The 18344-nt window shown below is 39.8% G+C and overlaps 1 protein-coding gene across 2 annotated transcripts in view; it reads right to left on the reverse strand.

Annotated features, from left to right (window-relative positions):
* Positions 1-18344, reverse strand: part of elmo1 (engulfment and cell motility 1 (ced-12 homolog, C. elegans)) — a 101281-nt gene that overhangs the window by 36410 nt on the left and 46527 nt on the right. For both annotated transcript variants that reach the window (XM_062436595.1, XM_062436594.1), the window contains exons 9-15: positions 17732-17883; positions 17468-17546; positions 16017-16067; positions 15221-15343; positions 14149-14277; positions 10412-10516; positions 8964-9072 (exon numbers count right to left, since the gene is read on the reverse strand). In XM_062436595.1, coding sequence (XP_062292579.1) covers positions 8964-9072; positions 10412-10516; positions 14149-14277; positions 15221-15343; positions 16017-16067; positions 17468-17546; positions 17732-17883 — 748 coding nt within the window. The remainder of the gene's footprint in view (positions 1-8963; positions 9073-10411; positions 10517-14148; positions 14278-15220; positions 15344-16016; positions 16068-17467; positions 17547-17731; positions 17884-18344) is intronic.

The raw sequence follows: 18344 nt of genomic DNA on the forward strand, positions 1-18344 counted from the left end.
AAACGTTTCCATCATATCCGTGCAGCGCTGGGTTGCATTTATTAAAAATACTAAAGACAACTCATGTCTTTCACATCTTAATACATACAGATATGGCTGCTACAACTCGTGCTATAATAATGCACCTTATGTCTGATACTTAATATCTCATATCAGACAGTGTAACTCCTGCTTATACAAACATACACTCTGTCCAAGTTTTTGCAAATGGAGAAACAGAATGGAGAACATTTTAACCAGCTTAGATTCACATATGTGCGCACAAACACACACACACACACAGCATGAACATGAAAAAAAAATTATACTTCCAAAACTGATGCTGGGGGTCAAATTAATTATACATTGGTATTATAAAGCAGTTAAACTTGTAAAAACTGGACCAGCTAATTGCATGATAATTATTTCTGGGAGTATAAAACTGAAGGAGGCACTTTCCTTCATTTAACGTAGGAATGCAGTTTAGTCCCTCCACTCTGGAAACAAGTAATCAAAAGTATTGCTAAACCTGCACTGGCCATCCTTATTAACACTTCAAAGACTGTTTTTCACCATTGACACGTTAAAGCTTGATTTGACTGAATAGTTCAATTGGATTTCTATGACATTTGGTCTCATTTTGTAATTTCTGTAAAGAAAGAAAATATAATATGAAGCAAATATTCCTACTACCTTTACTGTGAATATACTGTATGTTGCCTAACTGTTGTTGTATCTACATTTTATATAATTCATTTTTACTATTCTTTATTTTATTTATTTTCATTGGATTATTCGTCCATTTTTATGAGCTCTTTTTGTTGCATTATGGTGTTAATGTGCCAGAAAAGTTCATTTTAGATTAAATCCAATTATAATTTCTATTATAATTCTAAAAAACTACTGCTTCATTTTACAAGACCTCAGCAAGGACTTTAATTGACTGCAGTGTTTGTGTGTGTGTGTGTGTGTGTGTGTGTGTGTGTGTGTGTGTGTGTGTGTGTGTGTGTGTGTGTGTGTGTATACATTTAATGAGAGGCTGAGCTGAACCTAACTGCATTTGTTTTGTCTGATTTCACCCTTGACAAGCTCTGCTAGTAAGGGGCCTTTTGGGAAAACAGTTTCAGTTCGCTGGGAGCATGGTGTATAGTTTCTCAAACAAAAAGAAAAGTGAAACAAATATAAAAGTTTAAGGGGGTAAGTGATGGTGACAGGCTGATGTTAAATTACATCAACGGAGCTGCAAGTACGAAAACATGCAAGTAAAATAAGACTGGCAGCATGAGGTGGGTTGTGTTTCATCCACCGCATCACTTCAGTCCACCAAGGGTTGCTGAGAGCAGACGAGGACAGAAGTGATCAAAACTTGAGATTCTCAAGTACCCATCTGTCAAGTTTGTTGTTATTTGTGCACTCCAATTTAAAAACCTTTCACTGGTGTATGCCTGAGGCCATGAAGTGGAAAACCCTGAAGAACGCACCCCTCTTACACACAAAGCTGTGTAAAGTGGTTGCTGACTGCCAAACAGATCCTTGTGTCACAAATTGAGGGATACTCGGAATTCTACGCTTCGCCTTTCTTCTCCTTGCCATCATCCACTTCGCTCGTGATCCATGGAGGAGATTTATCGGAGGGATTAGCAGCTAAAGCCTTAAGACTTATTGAGTCATTTCAAATGGGATCAGTTTCTAAGCTAATGTTCAGGTAACAATAATGTTAGCATACTAATATTTGATCTTTGACATTAATTTTCACCCCACTGCAATATTTCTGTAGTGGAAGCAATGGCTAACAGAAATGACAAATGAGACTGTGAGAGTAATAACACATCATGCAAGATAATATTCATGCAACATAATTCAGCATCCCTACTGACCTCCATGTTCCGTAAAGTGCTTTGACAACTACCAGTAATTTAAAAACAAATATGGAAAATTAACCTTGAGATTTACTGAGCAACCTCCCATTCTTGTTCATATTTTGCCCTTATGCAACTGCTAATATATCATATTAATTACTGGGTAATGTAATGGCTCGTCAGCATGAGAGGAAAAATGTCTCTCAGTGGGTCAGAAATGTAATTAATCCTGTTAAAGTGATACACTCAGAGTTAAACTCAACCCTTGTAGCCTTCAGAGGTGGATGGGAAGTGTTTAGGTTTTATTCAGAACTACAGATGCATGTGCTTGAATTCATGTTGGTTTCAAGTCTTCAAGGCATAACTAACTATCAGAATGTCTATAGAAACTTCTTAACCCACTTCTGCAGCATAATCTACCTCTCTGCTGTCCATCAGTAGAATTTAAGAATCATCCACACAGTCATATTTTAACCGAAAATATGCTAAATTCACCAAATCACCAAAAGGGGGACAGGGGAGGCAAAGGGGAGAAGCACAGTGGGCAACTCAGGAATGTCATTACATGAGTGTGTTGTCCAGTTAAGAGTGTTTGGATGTCTCTTACTCACCTGCTGGGTTTGAACATACTGTATACACACAGTGTACTGAAACCACACAGACACACACACACACACACACACACACCCTCTTCAACTTACTATACACCTCAAAGTAAAGCCAACGCATGACACAGTGATTAGCTGGTTCCTCTCACTGACCAGTGTTAGTAAGAAAGTAAAATCCCATTAAAAAACAAACCAACACTGATTTAACACACTACTATTATCTGTTTAGCTGAAGGCTGATGATGTTTGCTTCTCTGTCAACAGACCTCTATTGTTTTTCTGAACTATTAAAAATGCATTAATGAGACACATTGCAATGGAGGACATGTTCCTTCATTACCATCAGCATGTGATTCAATCCCATATACACACATATATATTCTGCTGCTGTAAATACTCACTCGCACATCAAATATGCATTAACATGCTATTTAAAATAGTACCCAACAAATGCACAATTTACTCCTGTTTAAATAATGTTTGCTAAAATCTTTCACGTCCAAAAAGAAAACCATTGCTCACAAAATGGCACAAAACTACACGATTAGACATTGCCAAAGAACATGAAAAGAAGCCTGATGAACATTGGCGGCACATTCTTTGGTCAGATAAAACCAAAATAAATGAGTTTGGATCAGATGGAGTCCAGCGTGGCGTGGACCTGGCCAGGACTACCACAGTGATTGTATAGTGCCGACCGTGAAACATGGAGGTGTTAGTGCGCTGGTATGGGGCTGCATGAGAGCAAAAGGTGTAGGAGAGATGACATTTATAGAGAACATTATTAATGCAATATGGTATACCTAAATACTAAACTACTGGTTGGCAGGAGAGGAATTTTCCAAAATAACCATGATCCACAACACACTGCAAAATCAACAAGTTTAAAAAAAAAACAAACAAAAGTGAAAACTATATCCTGGCTAAGTATGTCCCCTGACCTGAATCCAAAAGAAAGAAAATAGAGTAACAAAACCCCTCCAGCAAAGAGCAGCTGTGAAGAAAGACAGAACTTCTCTCCCCAGATTTGGGCAATACTAGTATCAACTCTGCCAAGCACGACCCAATCTGTCATCAGAAATAAAGGCAGGTATACAAAATATTAAAGAATGAAAGAATGGGGTCTCACTAATGAAGGGTGTACTGACTTTTGTTGTAGTCCCTTCTAAAATATGGACTTTTCATCATAGTTTCATTATTCAAATATTCTGTTTAATTCTTCTTGGGTATGTCTAAAAACAGATGCAGTGGTGTTAAATGGGAAGTATTAGTAATAACTTAACATTTTAGTGATATTGACCAGGGGTGTACTCAGTTGTGCTATATACTGTATTTGTTATCTGTTTGTAAATGAAGGGGCTTGAGACTGGCAGTTGGAAAGTATTGAAATAAGGACCAGCACATTTATGGTTTTGGTCTTTGCATGAGATTTGCTGACATTAAAGAAATTATAGAGAAATAGCAGCCTTATTTTTAAAGTTTTAGTTCTCCTAAGATGATTGTGTCTGAGCCTACAGCTATAATATTCAGATGCAGCGTTGATAACTAACCCAGCACAAAGGAAGATATAAACCTTAATGTTGTGAGGAGCAATAACATACAGACATGAAAACAAATTAATAACTATACCAAAATAGAAAATCAATACAAATATTCCACAGGATGAATTGTGATATTACACTATGCTCATGAGTTATACACTGGAGCTGTCCATGGTGCTGAACCTTTGTTCTGACTATGGCTGATGGAAATCACAGTTACAAATATGAGGACATCATGTAACTGTCAGTCTAGATCCTGCCAAGACCTGCCTGTGTGTGTGTGTGTGTGTGTGTGTGTGTGTGTGCGTGCGTGCGTGTACAGGCATGTGTCTGGTCCCCTTTTTTGAGTTTCACGTGTGCATCCATGCCCAGACCTGCCATGACTCGCCACCCAGCTCTCAATCTCAGCAATGAGATGCCACACTGTGAATCACCAAGCAGGGCCATTACTCACCACGCCCGGACCTTTCTAAATAATGTCATAAATATTCCATGGGCCAGCTTAAACAGCAGAGTCGAGAAAGTCATGGCTTGGCGCCTCATATATGCAGATTCCATTAAGCCTTGTGTTCCTGCAGGAACACGGTGGGACAATTAATCTTTCAGGATCTGAAGCAGGGCAGCAACAAATATGGGAGTGAGAGAGATAGGGTATGAGTTAATGGAAGAAGGTGAAAGAGAGGAGGGAAGCTGAAAGACAGGACCAGAGTGACACCTGGATAGTGTTATGAATTATGTAGAGTCTAGCAGCACTGATGACTGATTCAACTAACAAGCTCCCTTACTTCTTTCTCCAGACCAAATCAGCATAGAAATATGTCAACAACCAAAAGGGAAAATGTCAAAATAAGAATGTGTTAAAATAGAATTTAACAAATTGTATTCCACATTTCATCTGTTGACCTGAAAGAGGATTGAGGCAGACTCATAAACAGCTTCATAGTTATTTGTGAAAATTAGTTAGTTACTACTAGCGTGTGTGTTGGTGTCATTTTCATTGAATTCTTGGGATGGAAAAAGAGAGACACAGCATGAAAGCATGGGAAAGGACTGCAAGTTAGAGAGGGACAGACCCACAGAGAGGAACAAGAGAAAGCTGACACAAGGAATGAAGAGTGAGAAAAATGAAGCTAAAAAGAGCTTGAAGAGGCAAACGGGGAAGAAAAACCACTTCAACAACCCCGGAAAATCCAGAATCCCTCTGTGTTTCATCCTCATGAGACAACAAGGAGTGTCTGGCCTCTGCCAGAGCCACACTGGCATTTCACAGAGACAGAGAGAGCAAATGAGCCATTAAGACGTCACTGCCACCACGATTAATCCGCTGTTTCTTTATTCAGCCTTTATCCACAAAGGGATGTGAAGCAGAAAGGGGAACATTTTAAAAATCTGAAATTAAGTCTTATTTTTCCATCACCAGGGGTTTGGACTGATTTTATAGAAACAGTTTTTCAAAGACAACCATGATTTTTTTTAATGCAGAATTACACTGTACTTGTGTTCTGGTTTGCTTTAAGTTTTGGGCATCCACCAGCTGCTTGGCATCATGTTTTTTTTTTTTTTTTTTTTTACATCTGCTACCAATTAGAGGGTAGTGCTTCTAAATAGAAATATCACTGTGTTTTTGAATGCTTTGCATCACCTGCAGCACTGAGGCTGATTTTCAGTGATGGATAAACAAGAAGAGTTGTTGCGGTTTGAGTGTCACATTAACCTGTCACCTTCAGTACCCTGGACAGTGCCGCAGAGGAGCCGCGGAGAGGCCGCACGCTGAGTGCGTCTGCGCTCAGAGCTTATTAGGACCTGATGTGCGTCACCTGGGAGACGCCACTGAGAGAAAGCCAATCTCGCCACACAGAACTTTTCCCCCTACCCTTTCCCCTGATTTTATAGTTGTTAAAGTATAGAAAATAAAGTAACTAATTTTTTACCTGCAACTTCGACTCCTCCTATATCCGCACCTTACAAGAGTCTATGCAGCCATGCACGAGGTTGTACTTAGGTGGTGCTTTGAGCTAAATGCTAACATCAGCATGCTAATGTGTTCACAATGACAAAGATGATGTTAAGCCACACCATCATAAGTGATAAAACATTATGGAGACACAAACACACCCTCCAACATCCTGATTAGTGGCAGGTATGGCACTGTTTCTCTGTCAAAAGGTCAACCACATGATGGCAGTCAGTGCGGAGCAGAGACTAATTTCTCTCTGCACTTCCCTCTGGGAAAATGCACACTCATGCTCCTCCACACACACACACACACACACACACACACACACACACACACACACACACACACACACACACACACACACACACACACACACACACACACACACACACACACACACACACACACACACACACACACACACACACACACACACACACACACACACACACACACAATCTTTCTAATGACTGGACATTACTCACAAAAGGTTCTACAACACCTGCCTGGCCCATGATACATTCATCCTACTCATACATTCATTAGTGCGTGTTAATATACAGAGGGCTAATGGGGTGTGTATGAAAATACACTTAGCTCTCTACCAGAGAAGATGCAGTGCAGTTTATGACTAGTCTGGGACATAGTGGCTTTCTCCCATAAGGATAAGACACATTTAATGCTCTGTGAGTCTGTGCAAATATTTACTGGAGTTGTGACAAAGATGGATGGGAGCATGAGGATTTGGGACGCAATAAATATAACTATATCAAGATGTTTTCTTTCCTCTGCTGTCCCCAGTGATTTCCTGCATGTCATTTGTTTTATTGTATTCCCTTTGCATATATGTATTTTTAACTGCATGACCACTGATGACCTATTTGCCCATACAGGACTTTATCATGTCTTGTTATTATGGCAGCAGATAGCAGACAGATATATCCTTCACCTTACCAATTCTTATTTGTCCCCTTCATTTTACACACATAACCACACTATACCACATCATAAATATTAATGGCAGGTTCAGTCTGTCAGGCTAACAGCTTTAGTGAAGAGGACATTATACAGCCACTGGGAATAGAAAGGCCCAGAACTATGAGTCAAGGTCACTGCTGTGATTCAACTTCAGCATTCAGTCTTGCGGGTACATTTTAGTGTCACATAACAGCAACTTAACAACAACAACAATACTAATAATAATGCTAATACTACTACTACTACTACTACTACTAATAATAATAATAATAATAATAATAGACACTGTTTGCTATTGCAAAAAAACTTTAAAAATGTTAAGTTTATCATGAAAACCAACATGTTCAGGCAAAAGTTGTAGGTCTGGTTGTATCTTCTGTTATTATAAATATATGAAATCTCACAGTAGCCCCAGATTTATTTATTCGAACAAGCAAGTCTCTCAAAAATGTTGTCTAATAATTATAGCCTGGCATTCATCCTAAGGATTTAGTTCTTATTGCCCAATACTTCAACTACAACTTTGAAAAGCATTAGAGATAAAGATGTTGTAATTTCCCTGTTATGAGACGAGTCTGGTCGCTTAATCTGCATTGTGATATGAATGAGGTCAAAGCTATATTCCGAAGAGAGATCAAAGCAAATTCAGTCCGCTAAGAGCGAAGGTGAAAAGGGCACGAGCAGTGGGGCACATTTGGATAAAAACTAATTAGACATGCTGAATAAAAATAGAGCCTGGAGACACATGGTGCATGAAACATATCACAGGCACAAAGTACATGCATACACAAATACAAAACTTACACAGAAGGTGCAACCAGGTCAATGGAAGAAAAAAAAGACAAACTAGAGGTTGAGTGCATGTATGTCCATGTGTGTAGGTAGCTGAGATCATTCCCCTGCACACCAGATCACACAGCAATGCAGAGTCATACTGCACAGCTGGAGCCATGACCTGTGCCTCCACACTTTCACCTTACCAGGATTAAAACCCTCAAATGACACACCCTGCCTCTCTGGGTGAGGACTGTTGCTGGTTAGTACATTTGTGTAATAAAGCAGTGTGGATGGCATTTTTCCAGCTACAATAAATATCTAAATCCATTTGCCTTTGCAGACTGTGTACTCAAAATTTGATGAGGACTGGGAGGAAGGTGGAGACATTTTGCATTAGAGCAGAGTCTGGCAGAGATAAGAGCATATTAAAAAAAATGGCCAAGAAAATTACAATATGCTTGGAAATGTTTTTTAAAAAGTACTGCTATACCACCTTATCTTGTACTGAAACCTAGCCTGGCACTTTTATCAATAATGTTAAGGACAGATGAGATTTGGATTTGGATGAAGTTCAACAGAGCATTTTTAGGTAGGTAGAGATACAGAAGTGAAAACTATTTTTTCATGAAATTATTTCAAATGCCCTTGCTGTAATTTGCAAGCAAAAGTCAAGTCTAAATCCTCTGAAAAAACAAAAAGAACATAAAACACATGAGCAGATGAAAAGGGCACATCAGTTTAAACCCGAGCTAGGAATGCCGTCTCCCTCCCTATAGAGAGCAGCAGGGGTCAGTCTGGAATGGAAAGGAGACCAACTCACCCATTTAAACAAGTTTAACAAATGAAAAGGGCACATCAATTTGGAATGGAAGTGGGCACAGCATCTCTTTCTCTGCACAGTGTGCCTCCCAGAGGCGATATATTAGACTGAAAGGGGCTCACTGGGGGCGAGGTGCATCACTAAATAATGAACTCCCGGCAGCACAATCACTGAGGATAATGGCTGCTTTCATCTTAACAGGGAGGAAATGTGTGTACTTGTAAGTGCGCGTGTGAGTCTGGATGTTTGTATTTTTGTGCACATTTAACTATTAGCATCTCTGTGGGTAAAGTGCTCCCTGAGCTATTTTTTTCTACTGCCTTTACTCTCATTCTGAAGATACTGTGAGCAAAAGAAGTGAAGTGAGATTAAGAAGAGCTGGTATCTACAGTATACTCATTGTGGAGGGCGTGTGAGTGTGTCTGGTTGCTGATGCAGACTTACGAAGCTCGCCCACTTTCAGAATCTCACAGAGCATCTTGGTCAGTTCGATACTGCTGCGGCCAAATGGACACTCGTGCTTGTCTTCTCGACTGCTGTTCTCAAGAACGATCTACAAATACAGACAATCAAATGAGCCAGACAAAAACATCAGGATCATATCTATTTGGTGCTAAAAAATGTCAAATATTTAAGCTAAATGTACTCTTTGAATACAGTAACAGATGATCCAGCCTGTAGATTGGAGGATATTTTGCCTATACAAAGGTGATGCTACATGATCATTACAAATTTTCTGTGATTATTTCTGGCATGCATTCATTCCTGGACCCAGATGCAGATGAGAGCCGCTATGTGTAGAATATTTATATGATTACTGAATTGTGTGTATTTCATTCCGTTTATTCTCACTGTCACCAGGCTGAAACTGTGGGGGAAGTGGTAGTGGAGAGCATTACTGTCTATATTTTTTTTTACAAAATTCTCAGATCCTCCACGTAGGTGGTTTAAAATCATCTTATCAATTGACATTAAATAAACAAATTCAGAAAGGATGAATCTGCAGCCTCGACAGAATTATGAATGTTCTCTAAGTGCTTTTTGGTTATTTGCTGTATAATATTCATTTTATTCCAATGACACACTGACAAGTCACACTAAAGGTAATTTACTCATAAATGTTGCTGTTACGTTTCAAACTATTAGTCATTATTTGACCGTATCTGACCCCCTAAACTACCAGCTTGGAAATCGAAAAACATAAATGAATTCTCTATAGCTAAAAATTCACTGTAATTATGTGAATGGTGGCAGCATGCCATAAATGAGGCCATCAAGGTCCCAATCATTTTAGCAGGTGACAGTTTAATTTGGGAAATTGGAGGCTGTTTTCTCCTCCTTGTCGAGTGATAAGGGCTGAGTTGGCATTACTAAAGGCATCTTTTTTTCCAGAGTTTCACAATAACATAAAGACAGAAAATACACACAGACATTGAGATGTTGTGATTAAACTGCTGCATGTGTACAGTGCTGGACAGCTGCCATAAAATGATTCTTACTAATCTGATTTACTAAATAGAAACTCAAACAAGAAGACACTAAAGTCAGTGAAAATCTATTTATTCTAGACAATCACTACACTAACTGTATCAGTGATATTTATCTATTCATCAGGATTATCAAATCATATTGCTCAGGGAATAAAAGTAAAAGGAATCATTTCTATTGTTTGGACTGAGCACATTTTTTAAATGGAATTTTCACTGAGAGATTATTTGGAAATGAGCCAGAATCTACAAACAAGCGAATGAGCTGGAGGGAAAGAGGAACTTACTTAACTTACTTACAAACAGCACCATAGATATTACTGGGCACTCTCTGTGTGTGTGTGTGTGTGTGTGTGTGTGTGTGTGTGTGTGTGTGTGTGTGTGTGTGTGTGTGTGTGTGCTTACCCTGATGTAGGCGTCCTGGTGGTGTCTGGCAAAGTACAACATGTTATCCAGAGCCAGCATGCCTGGAGGTATCTGGGTGAAATCCACAGCTGGATTCACATGGTTCTGAGAGACAGAAGAGGAGGAGGTTACATACTTCAATATATATTACCAAATCTCTTTTTTAACCATACTATCCATATAGATATACTAAACATATTATTAATGTGTATTATGCACACACATTGTGCATTAAACCATATACCAAAACATGCTTTAAGTGATAAGACTGACCATTGTGTTGATACTAGGATCTGAATATCAACATGCAGTAGTAGTTAATATTATCTTGGAATAGTAATAAATTACAATCAGTAATTTGCTTTTTCATTTTCATCTATTGTATGTTTTTTTGCATCATGTCTCATCATTACCTTTTCTTAAATTGACTTAAGTTGACTTTGACAGATTAACAAAGATCTACACATGACACAAGCAAGAGATGCACTAAAACGACAAGTGCTCATAACAAAATAAGCAACCATCAAAGTTATGAGAAAAAAAGATTATTATTATTATTAGGTAATGAGGCAGATAATCTTAAAACTGTCAACAGATTTTGATCACTGAATTCTTATTATTGCACAGGAATACGTTCAGCTTCATGGTGATGGACTACATAGTTGATTTATTTTCTAAATGTACAGTCGTGGCCAAAGGTTTTGAGACTGACACAGATTTTGTTTTTTACAAAGTTTGCTGCTTCAGTATTTTTAGACCTTTTTGTCAGATGTTTCTATGGTATAATTAAGTACAATTATAAGCATATCATAAGTTTCAAATACTTTTATTGACAAATAAATCAAGTTTATGCAAAAAGGTCAATATTTACAGTGTTGACCCTTCTTTTTTAAGATTTCTGCAATTCGCCCTGGCATGCTGGATATCAGCGCCTGGGCCAAATCCTGACTGATGGCAATCCATTCTTGCATAATCAGTGTTTGGAGTTTATCACAATTTTAGGTTTTTGTTTGTCCACCCTTTTTGAGGATTGACCAAAGGTTCTCGATGGGATCAAGATCCGGGGAGTTTCCTGGCCATGGACCCAAAATTTCAATATTTTGTTCCCCGAGCCACTTAGTTATCACTTTTGCCTTGTGACATGGTGCTTCATCATCCTGGCAAAAGCATTGTTCATCACCAAATTGCTCCTGGATCATTGGGAGAAGTTGCTGTTGGAGGACGTTATGATACCATTCTTTATTCATGGTAGTGTTTTCAGGCAAAATTGTGAGTGAGCCCACTCCCTTGGATGAGAAGCAACACCATATATGAATGGTCTCAGGATGCTTTAGTGTTGGCATGACACAGGACTCATGGGAGTGCTCACCTTTTCCTCACCGGACAGTCATTTTTCCAGATATCCCAAACAGTCAGAAGTCTTCATCAGAGAAAATAACTTTACCCAAGTCCTCTACAGTCTAATCCCTGTACCTCCTGCAGAATGTCAGTCTGTCCTTGAGGTTTTTCTGGAAGGTAAGTGGGTTCTTTGCTGCCCTTCTTGACATCAGGCCATCCTCCAAAAATGTTCACCTCACTGTACGTGCAGATGCACTCATGCCTCCCTGCTGCCATTCCTGAGCAACCTATGCACTGGTGGTGACACCATCCCGTAGCTGAATTCTCTTTAGGAAACAGTCCTGGCACTTGCTGGACTTTCTTGGGCGCCCTGAAGACTTCTTCACAGCAATTGAACCTCCTTTGATGATCCAATAAATGGTTGATTTAGGTGCAATCTTACTAGCAGCAATATCCTTGCCTGTGAAGCCTTTTTGATGCAAAGCAATGATGCCTGCATCATTTCCTTGGACGTAACCATGGTTAACAGAAGACAACAATGATTTCAAGCACCACCACCCTTTTAAAGCAACCAGTCTGCTCTTCTACTTCAATCAGCAGGACAGAGTGATATCAGCTGCCTTGTCTTCGCTAACACTTTCTCTTGAGCTAATGAGAAGATCACTGAAATGATGTCAGCAGGTCATTTTGTGGCAGGGTTAAAATGCAATGGAAATGGGTTTTTTGTGATTAAGTTAATTTTCATGGCAAGGAAGGACTTAATTAATTGTAATTCATCTGATCACTCATCATAACAATCTAGATTTAATGCAAATTGCCACCATAAAAACTGAAGCAGCAAACTGTGTGAAAAACAAAATTTGTGTCAGTCTCAAAACTTTTGGTCACGACTGAAGAGGAATGAAAGAAAAATTGGTGCTTGTCTGGAGGGAACAGTAGTAAGTCAGTCTAAACTTACTGTGTGCTTTGCAAAATGGTCGCCAAGAATGTGAATAATTTTTAGTTTAGGTTTCGCGATAATAAGCCTTCCTCTCTAGCCTCTAGACTACCCGATTCCACGTAAATATTGTATGAGATACACAGACAGATACTATCTGGGTTGTCATAGTCTTTCAAATGAATTCTTCCCAAATATTGCAGAATTCAGTCAAATAATGATTAAATCCAGAATACACATGCAAACACATTGCTCTGAAGACATGGGTTTAAAACTTGAGACAGTATGTTCAAGAGGAGAGTGACAGGAAGAGGAGGAAGGGAAGCAAGAAGATGGAAGATGACAAAGGACAATGAGATCTGGCTCATCAGTTTTGTAATTCTTGCCAGCAGGAAGCAGACTTATAGGCTTAAAACAGAACATGCATATCTTAAAAAGATGTCCTCAGTTGGACACATGAAAAAATATTCCAACATGTGCAACAATCACAAGTGGATATTTGTGCCAAATTTGAATAAATTCCCTTGAGGCATTACTGGAATATCGTGTTCATGAGAGAATAGAACAAATGTGACTTTGACCTCTAACCACCAAAATCTAATCAGTTCTTCCTTGAGTTCAAGTGGACATTTGTGCCAAATTTGAAGAAATTCCCTCAAGATATTCCCTGAGATATCACATTCACAGGAGTGGGATGAACAACACAAAAACACAATGCCTCCAGCTACGACCGTCACTGACGCAGAGGTATAAAAACCTGAAACCATTACAACACAAACAACTGATCTCACTAGGTCTATCTCGAGAATTATGGTCTGTGTATGTGAATACAGTATGTTTGGGTGTATGCTGTCTAGTGTGGAAAACAGACTAAAGATTTTGGGGTGGGTTTTCCACACTCATGGAGACAAGGCAGTCAAACTGGCCTTATCTTTACAGAGCAGAACTGAACACCGAGAACTGCAGTGGGAGTATGGAGGGGAAGAGCTACGGAACAGCTCCGGGCTTACAACAAGCCACAGTTCTTACACTATAGTTAGACTACTGCTTATTACACATACAAGTCACACGCACACATACGTTAGAAGTAAACAGAGACATATCATAGAGTGAATGAGTGAGAAAAGTGAGAAAAGCCTAGAGAAGAAATAGAGTATAATAAGGTAGGAAAGAGACAGGGTTAAAAACAGAGAAAAACACACTTTCATAACCAATCTCTCCTGGCATGCCCAGACAGACACACACGCTCTAATCTGCACATTTTGAAGTGGAAGACAATCATATCCAATTAACAGCTGTCCCTTGTGGAGACACTGGCACATGCTTTCTTTTCTGATCTCAGTTTTGAGGTGTGTGTGTGTGTGTGTGTGTGTCAGTGTGTGCAGTGTTAGTAGTTTGAGCCAGAGAATGTCATCAGAGAAGTAAAGGATTTATGAGGTATTCTGATAAAAAAAAGACTTACAATGAAGCCGAGCTTCTTGTAGTCACGGGTGTACATGGACTTGCGTTTCTCGATGCTGCCGCTGTTGTTGGGCTCACACTCCACGTCAAAGGCAATTCTCCGTAGCTCAAAGATGATGTCCCTCTGAGCCTGCACATGCAGAGAAGAATATTAAAGTGCAGTTCATAAATCCATCTGAACCATTCCTCCATTTACCATTTTATAATTTAAGAATGCTCTTGCCTCTTCTCCGCTGTCTGGGGTCTTGCAGGGCCCCTAGGCAATTTGGCCAAAAGCCACATTTCCCACTGTTTTTATTACCTACAATAACTGGTTTCTGAACCAGCCCAAATCAGGCCCAAACTTCTCACATGCTGCAGAATAAAAGATTTATGACTGTTTACCTCTGGCAGCCCCGGCATGCTCTACTATCCCTCTGTGACATGTACCTCTCTTTTTTCCTGTTTACAGGGTCTTTTTTATTTGTACACCTGGAGGGTCTGAAATAGCGTGTGCATTGTAGGTCAGGCTATAACTGAATAGTTTTTATTCTGTCTTGCACACCACTTATTTTAACAGATAACTTTGGTAATATTCTATATTTTTGTTATCAACAAATCCAATGAAAAGCCCAAATGCAACAATTGATCCCATTAACAAGTATTATTCCTATTTCTCTGTGCCATAAAGCTCCATTGTTGTCCATGAACGACTAAAAACATATTGAGCCACATCATTGCGCTGGCTGACGTGTTATTTCATTATGATGGAAATGGGCACTGTGGTTTGTTGTGAGTCAATCCCTCATGCCGCTGAAAATAGTCCCATACAAATACACATTTTACTGCTGTTTACTGCTTTAGCAATGTTTGCTAAAATCTACAGTGGCCAGCTGGCCAGCAAATTACTAATCCTTTTCTAAAAATGAAAGTATACATTCATGACCCACTTTTAAAGATTAACATTTTCAGGAACAAACAGGATTGGAACTGAGTGCCACAGAAAGGCTGAGGAAGTTGGAAAGTATTGAGAGACTGACTAACCACCCTTTCATTTGTCAAATATTTGTGCCTGCATCAATCCCAGTTCTCACCTGGTCCTGGGGATCCATTTTGGTCATCATGCGGTCCTCCAGGAGATTGAAGGTGAGCACCTGCAGCACGTACAGCTGGTGGGCCATCTCGTCGTTGATGGGTGTGTTGCTCCGGATCACATTCTACATGGTGTGAATGAAAAAATGAGGAGAAAGACAGGGGAATGGAGGGAGGAAGGAAGGATGGATAGAAGAGCGGGGAAGAGAAAGACAGAGAGGGTGGGTGGAGGGAGGAAGGAAGGATGGATAGAAGAGCGGGGAAGAGAAAGACAGAGAGGGTGGGGGGGGTGTGAGATGTGCAAAGACGAGGTGAAGGAGAGAGGGTTTGGGGTCAGAAAGGAGAGACATGGATTTTGGAGGAAGACGGTAAGAGATAACAAAGGAGAATAAGAGGATTTGGGAGTGAATGACGAGGATTAGAAGGGACAAGTCAGATGAGGGAACGGGAGAAGGAGAAATGAGATTTAACACAAGGTAAAGGATGAAAGAGAAAACGGGAACAGGTGTGAGAAAGTGAGTGCAGTAGATAATAACCAGCGGGGTGAGACCGAGCCAGAGGTGGCAGGTGTCATTTTCCATTCTGATATCGCACTGGTGCAGAGGCATAAACCCGAACAGAGATAAAGAGACACAGACAAACACAGAGAGAGAGACAGAGAGAGAGAGAGAGAGAGAGAGACAGAGAGAGAGAGAGAGAGAGAGAGAGAGAGAGAGAGAGAGAGAGAGAGAGAGAGAGAGAGAGAGAGAGGAGGGTACACTGGGGACGTAAAGAGCAGAAGGGCATAGTTAGACTTACACTGAGAATGATGGAGCGCAGCTGTTTCTGGGCAAGAATGTGGGCCATCTCCTATAGAGGAAGAAATAGAGATGGAGAGAAAGACAGAATTTAGGGAGGGAGAGAGAGAGAGAGAGAGAGAGATAGAGGGATAAAAAAAAAAAAGTATATCAACAAAAAAACCCACATTTCTTAGGGTTCTATATGTTGAAATGACAAAATGAGTGCGGGCAAAATAAAAAAAAAAAACTGCCATGGCACACTGCAAAGTATGCAGTGACAGGCCGTGAAACAAATAAGGAAGCCATCCCAAAATAGAACTTAAATCTTAAAAAGGGATGCTTAATGCACTAACTAATTTCTTCTACAGTGCAAACTACAAAGTGTGCTAATCAAGGGTGCACTTACTGTCAGGGGACAATTTAGGATGTCCACAATGTGCTCATCAAACTACCATACCGTGTGCAGTGAGGAAACAAAGTCAGAAACAGAGACACAGAGAGGATGAGTGAGTGAATGTGGTGGAAAAAAAGAGCTTAAGAGGAGGTTAAAAAAATCATTTTCCGTCAGTGGTGCAGCTTGTGGAGGGAGAGGAGGGAGGCAACGGAATCAGCAGAAAGGTGAGAGAGACTGGGGGATCATAATAATAGCTTTACTGATGGGCGAGTAAACACACACACACACACACACACACACACACACACACACACACACACACACACACACACACACACACACACACACACACACACACAGGCTGTGGTAAACGTATATCACCACAGGTCTGCACCAGAGCAAAGGTAGAAATTGTTTCACTTCTCACTGTAAACATTCCAATAAAGTTAGAATTGCTTCCAACAGAATTAATTATCAAATGATCAAAATCTGCTCATTTGGCCTTAGTCAATGAAGTGCTGCAACAACTAAGTGTGATACAATTTGTATGCAGTGGAGCTGTGAAGCTTACTTCTGCATAGCGTGCCTTAGACCTTGTATACTGCATAGGAGGAAGCTGTGGGTTAGCATCATTCATTATTAATGTCAAAGCGCATCGCTGGACGCTATGTTGCTGATGCAAGGGATCGTGTGGTTACCTACGGGGCAATGCGTGTCATAGGTGAAGGAGCTAAAGAGAGAGAGAAAAATGAGTGTATAGTGGAGCAAAAATGTCACTTCTGCTGAGAGGAACGGAAAGAAAGATGAGTAGGGAATGAGGGGGTTTGTCCAGACTCGCTTATATTACTATGTCCCTAATACAGTTTACTTTTACACTTTACTGCCAATGCATTATAGACACTGAACATTCTTAGACACTCAAATACACACTTATTAGGTACGATTTCACAGTACAAAAATGATGAAGTGATAACACATAAATGTACCATGTAACACTCAGTGCATCATGAAATGATGTACAGTATATATGCATCGCAGTGTGTTTGTGCTGTGTGTGCACACTGCAGCAGCCTCACCTGTCTCTTCTCCTCAGGAGCTTTGAGGAAGAGAGCGTTGATGACAGCAATAGTGTAGGTCTGAATGTCTTGGTCAGTCCTGGGATTGGAAAATAGCACAAACAGAAATATTGAAGATAAAAATTAGCAGTTAATTATCGCTGCTCACGTGTGTTAAAATGCATTTTTCACTGTGCAGGAGATACTATAATAAATCAATAAAATGTATGTTGACACATTAAACACACACACACACACACACACACTACTGGTTCATCCACTCACCCTTGAAGATGAGGGATGAGCTGTCCAATCGTGATCTCTTGCGCCACCTTGTGGTAAAGATCCTGACTGTTGAGCACCATGGACTCCAGGATGGCCAGGGACCGCTGCAGTACTGCTGTGTCCATGGCTGACTTGTTCACATAGCTGGCAATCTGTAGAAAAGACGGGGCGTGAGAAATAAGGGCATCTGTGCAAAACAATAAATTCATCACATGTTCTGCTTTAGTGACACATAGATACTTAAAGTGAGACTTTTTTGATCCACGGAGGAGAAATCCACATAACAGCAAAATCTAGGTCTCAGGATGGATAAATGTTTCATGCTGTGATGATTTATTTGTTATACATGACACATTTTTTCCATCATAAATGTGAGAGATATTTAAAGCTGAGGAATAGTAGACAAACTTTGCCTTTTACACTGCAGATTTCTCTATTGTCTGTTACACAGTATTTCTAAATCTCATCAAGTAACCTGACCAGTTTTCTTTTAGCAGTAATTCTACATTGATATATGTTTACATTCTCTCCTCATAAAAGTTTGCAAAGAATCAAACTGCATATTATTTAATAGATTTTATTAAACTAAAATCATCATCATCAATTTTGAAGA

Source organism: Scomber scombrus, chromosome 16 (assembly GCF_963691925.1).
Source record: "Scomber scombrus chromosome 16, fScoSco1.1, whole genome shotgun sequence".
Lineage (NCBI taxonomy): Eukaryota > Metazoa > Chordata > Actinopteri > Scombriformes > Scombridae > Scomber > Scomber scombrus.